Source organism: Chinchilla lanigera, unplaced genomic scaffold (assembly GCF_000276665.1).
Source record: "Chinchilla lanigera isolate Chin_1 unplaced genomic scaffold, ChiLan1.0 scaffold00050, whole genome shotgun sequence".
In the NCBI taxonomy this organism is placed as follows: Eukaryota; Metazoa; Chordata; class Mammalia; order Rodentia; family Chinchillidae; genus Chinchilla; species Chinchilla lanigera.
In genome coordinates, this window is record NW_004955451.1 from 14,906,004 (window position 1) to 14,917,134 (window position 11,131).

General features: G+C 66.7%; 1 protein-coding gene across 4 annotated transcripts in view; it reads left to right on the top strand.

The window, feature by feature from the left end:
* Window positions 1–11,131, top strand: part of Rara (retinoic acid receptor, alpha) — a gene marked incomplete at its 3' end in the record, with an annotated part of 40,472 nt that extends 29,341 nt beyond the window's left edge. For all 4 annotated transcript variants that reach the window (XM_005394357.2, XM_013519320.1, XM_013519322.1 and 1 more), the window contains 7 exon segments: window positions 4,583–4,731; window positions 6,083–6,224; window positions 7,887–8,047; window positions 8,156–8,332; window positions 9,183–9,387; window positions 10,157–10,315; window positions 10,765–11,131. In XM_005394357.2, coding sequence (XP_005394414.1) covers window positions 4,583–4,731; window positions 6,083–6,224; window positions 7,887–8,047; window positions 8,156–8,332; window positions 9,183–9,387; window positions 10,157–10,315; window positions 10,765–10,982 — 1,211 coding nt within the window.

Here is an 11,131-nt window from a genome sequence, read left to right on the forward strand (position 1 = left end):
CTGGGGCGGGGGCGCCTGCCGCCCGGGGCGCCGGTGGGGGCCGGGGACGTGGCCCTCGTCCCCGATGGCGTCGCCGGCGGAGTGAGGGGTGGCACTCAGGACCTCCCCGCCCGGACCTCCGTCTGTGCCCGGGGAGATGTACGAGAGCGTGGAAGTGGGGGGGCTCGCGCCCGCCCCCAACCCCTTTCTGGTGGTGGATTTTTATAACCAGAACCGGGCCTGTTTGCTCCCGGAGAAGGGGCTCCCAGCCCCCGGCTCCTACTCCACCCCGCTACGGACTGCGCTTTGGAATGGCTCAAACCACTGTAGGTACCGGGCCGGCCTGCGCGCGGCTCCGGTAGGAGCTGGGCGGGAGCAGCGGGTCCATCCCCGGGGCGCGCTGTCCTCCAGCTTGGGTCAGCTCTGGCTGCAGCTCGGGGCCCTGCTGGGCAGTGGCCGACTCCGTAACCCCGGGGTGCTATTTGTTCTATTAGGGCAAGGAACTTCGTGGTTCCTCCTTTCAGGACACACTCGTGCGTCTTCTTCCACTTTGCTGGGGGACGTTAAGCCTAGCTCTGGCTCCGGTTTGGGCTTCTTGCTCTCTTGCTCGCGTCTCTGAGCTGCACAGTGGGCTGGAGGGTAGCGGTGAAGGACCAGCTGGTGAGCTCCTCCGTTCCCAGGAGGGGCTGCAGCTCCAGACCCCACCCCACCAAGGCCTGGAGGGAGCCTCCCTCCTGGGTGACAGCTACAGCTCCCAGTGGGTGGCCGGATGTGTGGCCGAAAGGGGCAGCTGAAGACCCCATCTGCCACCCTGGCCAACCCCCCCATCTCAAGGAGGGGCACTGCCCTCGAAGGTTGACCTGGCCTAGGCCTGGGCTGGACCCTTGGAGCTAGAACCCCCTTCCCTAGTGCTAATCCAGTTGTCCTCTCGGGGAGGAGTTTGCTTCTGGTGGCTGTGGGAGTGTTCCGAAAATGAGGGTGCAACCCCTCCAAACCCCACCTCCGCTGAGTCCTTTTGTTACCTGCCCAGGGGTAGATGGGGCCAGTCTTGTGCTGCCCCTGCGAGTGGCCCTGGTGAGGACCCTGTGTTCTGGCAGCCGGGCACCTGCTCCTCTGGGAGGGAGAGCTTGGGTGCATGCCTGGGCGTGTGGGTGCCCAGGTGGGAGGTCCTTGCCCTGGTGTCGGGGAGAGCAGGTGCACGGGGTTATTGTTAGGTGGCTCAGGTTTCAGCCCCCCCGGCCCTGCCCTGGGCTCAGCTCTTCCCAGGAGGGTCCCCCACCTCCGGCCTGCCAGTGGGAGGGATGGGTGGCTGACTGGAGAAGGCTGAAGGGCCGAGGACCGGCCCCACCCGCAGCCCCTCTGGCCTTAAGGAGCCTGGGGGAACAGATAGCCGCCTCACACCCCCTGCCTTTCCTATTGTCCTGCCCCCTGACCTCTGCCTCTGGGCAGAGTTGGCTGTGAGGCTGTGACGGGGAGGGAGGAGTGACCCACCGTTGGCTTTGGAAAAAGGCAGAGGTGACACTAGGACTGTCCACTGTCCCAGCACTGGGGGAGGGGACCTTGCCTGCCCCGGGGGATCGTGGCCGGCCGCCAGCCCCGCCCCCTCCTCCTCCTAGCCCTTGGGCCACAGCTTGCTTGTCCTCATCCCCTGGGGACAACTGAGCTGTTCCTGGCTCTGGGCTCAGAGGACCTTGGGAGGAGGGCGCGTAGTCCCCACGTCCGATTCCTGGACAGGGGACAGAGATGCCTCAGCCAGGCCTGGGTGGGGACAGCCGGCAGCCTGGGCTCCTCTCCCCATCTGCGTGGGGTTGCTGAGGCCCACAGGAAGGTCTGGAGTCTGGGGGTGGCCGCTAGACCCTTCCTGGAGTGTATGGGGCCAATGTCACCGCCTGGGCAGGCGCCCCTTGCCAGGGGAGGCCCTCGGGTGACCGGAGTCGCCTTGCAGCCCCCTCCTGGGCAGGCTGCAGTCTCCCCGCCTCCACCCGCGTTGGGGAGAAAGCACGGCCTAGGGACCTACACAACCCATCTCAGTGCACTAGGGGTCAAGGGGTGCGCAGGATGTGGCTCCCCTGGGTCCCCCCAGCTTGCCCTCCCGGCCTCCCCCGCTCCCAGACGTCCAAGAATGCGAAGCACGTGGATGTCCCGGTGGGGGAGGGGAGGCGATGCTTATCGGGGGTGCCGTGGGCCGGGACCTTCTGCCTGCTGCGCGAACCCCGGGCCACCCGGCCTCCCGCGCCGCTGCCCGGCCCTCCGGAGGCTCTGCGGCGAGCTGGAGGGAGGGCGCCGGCTGCACGGGAGGGGTGCGCCGGCTGGCTGGGGGCCCGGCCGATTTCCTGCCGATCGCCTCCAGGAAACCAGCCCCTCGCAAGCAAGCGGGCTGGGCTGGCCGCGCCGGGGCGTGGGGACTCCCGCCCAAGGGGGAGGGGAGGGGACGCCGCCGGGCTCCTGGGCCGTGTCCAGCTCTCGCTGGGCGCTGGAACTTTGAGCTGAGAAGGTGTGGTCCAGCTGCACTTGGAGCCCGCGCGCAGGAAGAGGAGAGATTTGCGGGCTGGGGCCTCCGGCGGGGACGCGGCGGGGAGAGGCCAGGCCAGGGCGGCCCTCCCCCCTCCCGAGGTGTGCAGAGTCACTTCGGGTCCCAGCCTGCAGAGGCGACAGGGTCCGCGCCCCTGCTTGGGTCCTGGGCCGCTGGCTGGAGGCCTGGCCAGGTGGAGACTGGGCCCCAAGCTCTGGGTTCAAAGGGCAGAGCAGGAAACCTCCGAGCTGTTACCTCGGTGACAGGTGGGGTGGGGCAGAGGTGGTGGGGTGGGGCAGAGGTGGCCGCAGGCTGCTTAGGGGTGGTGGGGAGGAGACCTCCCGCGGCTTACTGTGGCCTGGGCCTTGGGTCATCTCCCCCGTCCTGCCAAAAAATTTCAAAAGCACACTCTTTCAGCTCCAAGAGGATCCTGCAGGCTTGGCTCTGCCTCAGTGCTGCGGCCCTTGCCCCTCTGGGGTGTCCTGGCCGGAGAGTGCCTGTGCCCTGTCCCAGGGCCCCACCCCTTGCCCTCCATGGCACTCAACCCAGGAGCCCCCAGTCCTCCCCCGTCCAGCCCTCTTCATCTCCTGCTGGGGGGGGGGTGCGGAGGGAGGGAGGGGCCCAGGCCCCCTGCCTTCTGGAATGCTGGCCGACTGGGGCCCCCACCCCTTGTCCTTGACGCCCCCCCACCCAGCCTGGATTGTCTATTGTTACTGCTTTTACGTCTTGGAAAAAGTTAGCACAACAAAGGGCTCCTTTGTGGCTCACCCCTCTACCTCCCGGCCCGCTTGCCCGTCCTTCCTCCAGCAGCTGTTCCTGGCCTCCCGGCCTCTGTCGTCCTCGCGTCTGGCCTGGGGTGGACGAGGTGGAGGAAAGCAAGCCAGGGCTGCTCCATCACTGGGGTGGACAGGGACGATTCTGCTAGACCCCAGGGGCTGCAGGGCAGGGGGCACAGGGCTACGGCAGAGCTGCTCAGCCAGGCTGACCGGGCAGGTGGTGCCCAGGCCTGCAGGAGCCCGGAGAGCCCTGCCAAGGCTGCTGGGTGTAACCAGCGCCTGGCAGTCGCTTGAGGGTTTGCAGGTAAGGGGGCGGGGGATGCCGGCCCCGTGCCCCCGAGCCTGGACTTGGGGGCTGCAGGATGTGTCTCGTGGGCTGTGGGCACGTGTGTGCTGGAGGGATGGGAGGAAGCTGGGATCGGCCCTGACGGGCGACACCCTGGCCCGTCTTTGGCCTCAGGCAGTGGCAGATGCCCCTGGAGGGTGCTGGGCGGCCCTCGGGAATCTGGCTTGCCTCAATTGTGATTCTTTACAAGCACCCTGTGCCCTGGCCAGACAGCCCACCCAGGCCAGCCCCGGTCTGCCTAGGGTGATGGGCATGGGGCCAGGCACGGGGAGGTTTGGCCCATGCCCTGCTGGCTGGGTCACCCCTCCTGGCTGCCCTCTGGGAGCTGAATGACAGGAGGGGTGGGACCCGGATGCAGCACGGAGGCCAGACAGACGGAGCATTGACGGGAACAGGCCCCCTTTGTGGTGCTGGCTTCCCCCAGACCTGGGGCACCCAGATGGTGGGGGGCCGTGGAGCCTGCCTCTGGGGGTCCCCTACCTGCCTATCTCTGCTCAAGCGACCCTTGTGACTCTGCTTCGCACACCCTGCCTTGGGACCCTGGTTGTCGGGGTGAGGGAGGGGCTGGGGCTGCTGGCAGAGGGGGCGGAAGCAGAGGGGTGAGGGAGGGGCTGGTGCTGGACATCCTGTTGACCCCAGTTTCCTCTGCCCCCGCCCCCGCCTGCTTGTACCTCTTCCCTCCCTCCTCCTGCCTTAACTCCCTTTTCTTGGGGGAGCCTGGCCAGGGTTCCCCAACCAAGGCTTTGAACCAGGCCGATCTCCACCTTGCACCCCAAGTATGGCCCTGTGCGTGCACCCACCCATCCGATGATTTCCTGGTGTGAAAAGTGGGGTCTCTGGGAAGTAGGAGTGACGGGTTGGTAGGGGGCTGCGGCTGCCCTGGCCCAGGCTCTAGGGGCACCAGGGGGCAGGGGAGTAGGGCACCTAGGTGGGGACCTGAGTCTCTAACGGCCGCTTCCTCTCCGCCAGCCATCGAGACCCAGAGCAGCAGTTCCGAAGAGATCGTGCCCAGCCCGCCCTCCCCGCCGCCTCTGCCCCGCATCTACAAGCCCTGCTTTGTCTGCCAGGACAAATCCTCAGGCTACCACTACGGGGTCAGTGCCTGTGAGGGCTGCAAGGTGAGTCTCGCGCTCCCTGTCCCCGGGAGGGCTGTCGCGGTTAGACAGCGGGACACCCTGCTGCCTCAGCCTGAGTGCGTGCAGTCTGGGGGTGAGGGGTCCCCCCGCTGTGGCTCTTGTTTACCTGGAAGTTGGCAGCAGCCCCGGGGAGGAGACACCTGCCACCCAGCCTCCCTTGTGATGAGCGGGGCTCCCCTCCGGCCTCAGCTCCTCTCCGTCTGCATCCTCCAGCTGGCAGGGCGTGCACCCACTCTGCCACCGCTGCCCAGGTTGTCATGGTGAGCTGGCTGCTGATGGCTCCTGGCTGGGGACCCGGGAGGCCTGCCCTCTGTGGCCCTGCCTGAGCCTTGCCACGGCAGCCTGGCACAAGGCGGTTAGAGCAGGCACCCCGCCCTGGCCTTGCTCTCGGGAGCCCAGGCCGCGCTCCGGGGTGCAGGTGCGGCTGTACCTTCCCAGTGCTCTGGGGCGGGGCTCGTGCACTGCCCAGCTTGGCCAGGGCTGGTGGTGCACACCTGTGATCCCAGCTGTGGGGTTGGGGTGGGAGGCACTGAAGCAGGAGCATCGTAAGACCAAGGCTAGGCTGAGTGACGGAGGAAAACACTTGTCTCAAGATACAGTGAAAGGCCGGGCGTGGTGGTGCACACCTGTAATTCCAGCAGTTGGGAGGCTGAGGCAGGAGGATCATTGCTAGTTCAAGACCAGCTTGGGCTACAAAGTGAGCTCAAGGCCAGGCTGAACTACATAGTGAGACCTTGTCTCAAGAAGACCAAAAAAAAAAAAAAAAAAGATACAGTAAAGGGGGCAGGGCAGCTCAGCACTCCTGGTTTAGCCCTCAGCACCAAAGAGAGCTGCCCAGCTTTCGGGGCCCCCCTCGGCCTGAAGCAGCCGTCCGCGGTGGGGGGACAGGCCCAGGGCAGTGCACAGGCCACACGCAGAATGCTGGTTGTCCTTTCTGCTCGATCCTGCTTTCCCCCGCGGCTGGCTGTCTGTCTCTCTCTCTTGGGGTTGATCTGTGTGTGCGGCCCTTGCACGTCCGCCGGGTCAGCGCCTTGCTCCCGAGTGTGTGTGAGGCTGTGTGCCCCTCTGTCCTCCTGCTTCTGGGCCCTTCCCTGTGTTCCGGGGCCAGGGCCGTGGGTTCCAGGTGTCTGCGTCACGTGTTTCCAGCCCCAGGTGTCCCTGTTCTGACTCCTCAGCTCTGCTGATGTCCTGTCCCCAAAAGAGAGGCATGGGGCGGGTGAGGAGGCAGGTCCTGGGCTCCCCGAAAGCCTGCTGCAGGGCAGTCAGCACTCGGGTGGGTGACGAGCCGGCCCTCCCCGGGCCTGGACGCCTGACTCCCTCCCTGCACGCCCAGGGCTTCTTCCGGCGCAGCATCCAGAAGAACATGGTGTACACTTGTCATCGCGACAAGAACTGCATCATCAACAAGGTGACCCGGAACCGCTGCCAGTACTGCCGGCTGCAGAAGTGCTTTGACGTGGGCATGTCCAAGGAGTGTGAGTGGCACGGGCGTGGGCCCAGCCCCCCCCCCCCGCCCCCCAGGGCCCGCGGGGCGTGTGGTGAAGGATGGGCTGCATGTGGCTGGCTGTGTGTCCGCGCGTGGGTCCCGGCTCGCGTGCAGCGTGCCCGTAACGTGTGCGTGTGTGCACGCCGTGGCCCCTTCCAGGCCTGCTTGGCTCTGCAGCAGGGCGGGGAGCCTCTTAGGGACTGGACCTGGACCCAGGGCTGTGTGTTGCCCAGGCATCCGGAAGCCATTGTCTGAGGAAGCCTGTGGCCAGAGCTGCTGGAGAGAATTGGGCTCCTTGGGGCTCGGGGTGTCCCCGTCGGGCCCAGCTGAGGCCGGTGCAGGGAGGCGGGGAAGGCCGGACAGGGAGACCCTCTTGTGTTGAATCATGGGTGTTGCTGTGGTGACCGGTGATTGATGATGTCAGAGATAAATGACGCTGACAGACGCCTCCTTGTCTGCGTGGCCGTTGCCATGGAGCCGGAGCCTTGGGGGATGCAGCGGGGGAGGGGGCTGCAGGACCCCCCAGGCCTCTGTGGGGAGGGAAGGGGAGCGGAAGTGGGGGGGTTGGGGCAGAGGCGGCTCTGTGGGTGGAGGCGCGCGCCAGGGCCCGAGGAAGGGACTGAGGGGGACCCGCGTGGTCAGCACCTGGCGCGGGGAGACTGGGGTGTGTGCCCCGGCCCAGGACGGTGGCAGAGGGAGTGGCAACTTGAGACCCGCAGGCCTGGGTCCTGGGGCTGAGGCTGTGACCCCCTTACTGCGGAAGGACGGAAGGACGGGTGGGGACTCCTCTCCCCTCAGCAGCTCCCCCTGCTCTCCCTCCTTCCCCTCTGCGGCTGCTCCGTGCCCCGGGCTGAGCAGCTGCCATTTCAATAGAATTAAAGCTTCCGAATGATAAACGTCTTGTCACAGCTGCAATCTTCTCTTCCCAAATTATCCCCCCACTCTCCTTCCCCCTCTCCTTCTCTCCCCTGCACTTTATTGAATTTGCAGAATCGACATGAGTGATCTCCAAATTATGCCGCTGCCCCCTCCCCCGCCCCTCCCCGCCCCCCCCTCGTCAGCGCCGCGCGGCCCAGTGAGTGATTGTGTGTCTGGGATAATCGGCTGGTAACGACCCCAGCGCTTCTTTAAAGCCGAGTGGTGTGTGCGGCTCAGCGCCCCTGGCGATTTGTCAGCTCCCCGGCTAATGGGCCGAGAGAGTCTCCGCTTGCGCCCCACTCTGGGCGGGGAGCCCCACTCCCGCCGGCGGCCCGGGAGCTGCTCTGAGTCAGTCCCAGGGAGCCCCAGGGAGGCTGTTGTCAGGAGGCGATGTGTGCCCAGCAGGTCCTTCCTGGGCAGGGGCAGCAGGGGACAGGAGGGAGGTGGGAGCCTGCAGGTTTCCTGCCCCGACGCCAGGCGTGTGCGCGGGGGGTCCCTGGCAGGATTTGGTGTGGGTCAGGTAGGAGGGCCAGAGCGGTGCGTCTTCCCCAGCCCTGCACATGTGTGTGCATGTGTGTGTGCGTGCGTGCGTGCGTGTGCACCAGCCAGGGTGGCTTCCTGAGCAGCTGGCAGGGGCCCGTGGGACACGCCTGGGCCTGGCCTGACCTGGACCTGGGATGGACGCTGTGGCGGCCGCCCCCTGACCCCTCGCCCGCCCGTCTGTGCCCCTCAGCCGTGAGGAACGACCGCAACAAGAAGAAGAAGGAGGCGCCCAAGCCCGAGAGCTCGGAGAGCTGCGCGCTGACGCCTGAGGTCGGGGAGCTCATCGAGAAGGTGCGCAAAGCGCACCAGGAGACCTTCCCGGCCCTCTGCCAGCTGGGCAAATACACTACGGTACGGCCTGGCGGGCGGGGGCTCCGGCGGGCACCCCTCCCGGGGAAGCCAGGGCCCGGGCGGGGTGGGTGGGGCCGCAGGCCAGGCGCTCACTGCCCCGCCCCCCAGAACAACAGCTCGGAGCAGCGCGTGTCCCTGGACATCGACCTGTGGGACAAGTTCAGCGAGCTCTCCACCAAGTGCATCATCAAGACGGTGGAGTTCGCTAAGCAGCTGCCCGGCTTCACCACGCTCACCATCGCCGACCAGATCACGCTGCTCAAGGCCGCCTGCCTGGACATCCTGGTGCGTCTCTGCCGCCTGCCCTGTCCTCGGCCCTGCCCGGCGGCCGGCGGCCCAGGCTGTGCCCTCACCCACCTCCGCCCAGCCCTCCAGCCACCCACGTCCAAACACTGGCAGTTGCCTGGCTACTGGCCGGTCCGGGGGTGGAGGGCTGGGCCAGGCAGGGGGCCCCCCTTACCCAGTCCTGACGCTTTCCCGAGGGGCGGCCTGGACGGTACACACAGGTCACACAAGCGAGACGCACAGGGCTGGCCTCTGCTTGGCGAAGGAGCATTGGCGGCGGGGGTGCAGGGACGGTGTCCCGGAGGAGCAGCCCAGGGCTGCTGCAGAAGGGGTGGGCACAGGCGTCCCTTCTAGGAGGAGGGGGTGGCAGACCGGCTGGTGGGGGGCTTGCTGCTGTTGGGGGTGGCCTGCCTCGCAAGGGGGCCACGGGGTCTGTCGTCTGAGCAGCAGCTCGGCCCGGGCCACCTGCTCCCTCTCAGACACTTGAGGAGGGAAGCTGGGTTGGGTGTGGGTGACAGGCTGGGGCTCAGGTGCCCGGGCCAGGACACCCTCACGGAGCCACTGTGCTCCTTGCCTTCCGGACGCGGATCCCCAAACTCCCCGCCTGGACTTAGGGTGACCTAGCTGTGTGCGCTTCGTGCAGGACTGTCGCCCACGTGACTGGTCAGTTACAGTGGCACTCAGCTGGCTCCCTGGGTACGTCAGCGGTGTCGCTGGCGCTGGGGGCCACCTGGGGCTGGTGGACCCTCTGTCACCTCGAGGGTCCCATCCACAGCCGGGTCCCCTAGCGGGTACGGTGGCATGGCAGCACGTGGGGGGGCGAGCCCTGAGCTGCGCCCTGCACCCCCAGATCCTGCGGATCTGCACGCGGTACACGCCCGAGCAGGACACCATGACCTTCTCCGACGGGCTGACCCTGAACCGGACCCAGATGCACAACGCTGGCTTTGGCCCCCTCACCGACCTGGTCTTTGCCTTCGCCAACCAGCTGCTGCCCCTGGAGATGGACGACGCGGAGACCGGGCTGCTCAGTGCCATCTGCCTCATCTGTGGAGGTGGGCCGGGGCCCGGGGCCGGATGGGCCAGGAGAAGCCAGGCAGCACCTGACAGTCTCACGGGGACGCGGAGGCACAGGGGCGGCTCAGGCGGCCTGAACTTGGCTCCCCGTCCAGGGGCAGCGCTCATGCAGAGGGTGAAGAGCCGGGCCTGGAGGGTCACGTGCAAGCCCTGGCCTCGGGTGACCTTGGGCAGGTGGCTGAACTTCTTTGAGAGTGTGTCTACCCGGCGGGAGCGCGGTCTCTGCCTCCTTCAGTGGGGTTAATGTTAATGCAGTTCATGTTCCTTTGTTGGTATTATATTTTATTTTTTTCATTTTTGGTTTTCTGAGATAGGGTCTCGCTATGTAGTCCAAGCTGGTCTTGAACTCACTATGTACCAAAGGCTGGCCTTGAACTCACAGCAATCCTCCTGCCTCAGCCTCCTGAGTGCTGGGATGACAGGCATGTGCCACCACGCCAGGCATTTGCTGTTATTATTTTATTATGATTTTTGTCTTGTCACCCAAGCGTCCTGGATAGTGATGGGTGGGAGTGGGCAGCCAGCTGGAATCCTCCCTCTACATGCTGGGGGATCCCAACCCCTCACACTGTGGGGGTCATTGGGGCCGCCCCTGCTCCCACCACCTCTTGGCTTAAATCCTCTGTCCCCACCGGCCGCCCCGGCCCCGCCCTGCCCTACCGTGCCCTTGGGAAGCCTGCCCGGCGCACGCGCGCCCTCCGGTGGCTGAGGCCGGGTGTGCAGTTGCGCTGTGTCCCTGGCACCTAGACCGGCAGGACCTGGAGCAGCCGGAGCGCGTGGACCTGCTGCAGGAGCCACTGCTCGAAGCCTTGAAGGTCTACGTGCGCAAGCGCAGGCCCAGCCGCCCCCACATGTTCCCCAAGATGCTCATGAAGATCACCGACCTGCGCAGCATCAGCGCCAAGGGTGAGCCCATCCCTGCCAGGACCCCCGCCTGACCCCTGGGCTCAGGTGATGTGCTGCCTGTCTGGACCCGGCCTGTCCCCTTCCGTGTCCGCGTGGCAGTTCAGGGCACGGCCCTGGAGCCAAGTTGCGTGGCTGTCGTCCCTAATATGTCTCTCAGAGCACTGAGCCTTCCCTCCCCACCTGAGGAGCGGGGACAGTGAGTCTTTATTCTTCTGTGGAGTCCAACCTGGCCTGGAACTCTTGCGATCCTCCTGCTTCAGCCTCCCTAATCCGGGCCCGCGGGCGTTTGGCACCACGGCCGGCTTAGTGATAGTATTTAGAGGCTTTGCTCCCCTGCCCCATGCCTCTGGACTCGGGGCTGAGGCGTCCCGCAGTGTGGAGCAGTGCCTGTGGACAGCCACGCCGTGGACCTGCCAGGGCGGCACCTTGAGCTTGCCTCGTTCCCGCAGGGGCCGAGCGCGTGATCACGCTGAAGATGGAGATCCCGGGCTCCATGCCGCCGCTCATCCAGGAGATGCTGGAGAACTCCGAGGGCTTGGACACGCTGAGCGGACAGTCGGGGGGCGGCGGGCGGGACGGGGGTGGCCTGGCCGCCCCGCCGGGCAGCTGTAGCCCCAGCCTCAGCCCCAGCTCCAACAGAAGCAGCCCGGCCACCCACTCGCCGTGACCGAGACCGAGACCGCGGACGCAGCCCCGCCCCACGCTCCGGCTTCCTCTGCCGTCCACCGACCACGGGACCCTGCCCGCCCAGACAGACCTGGGACCTTCGGGCGCCGCAGGGAGGAGGCCGAGGCCGGCCGCGGCGATGGCGACGGG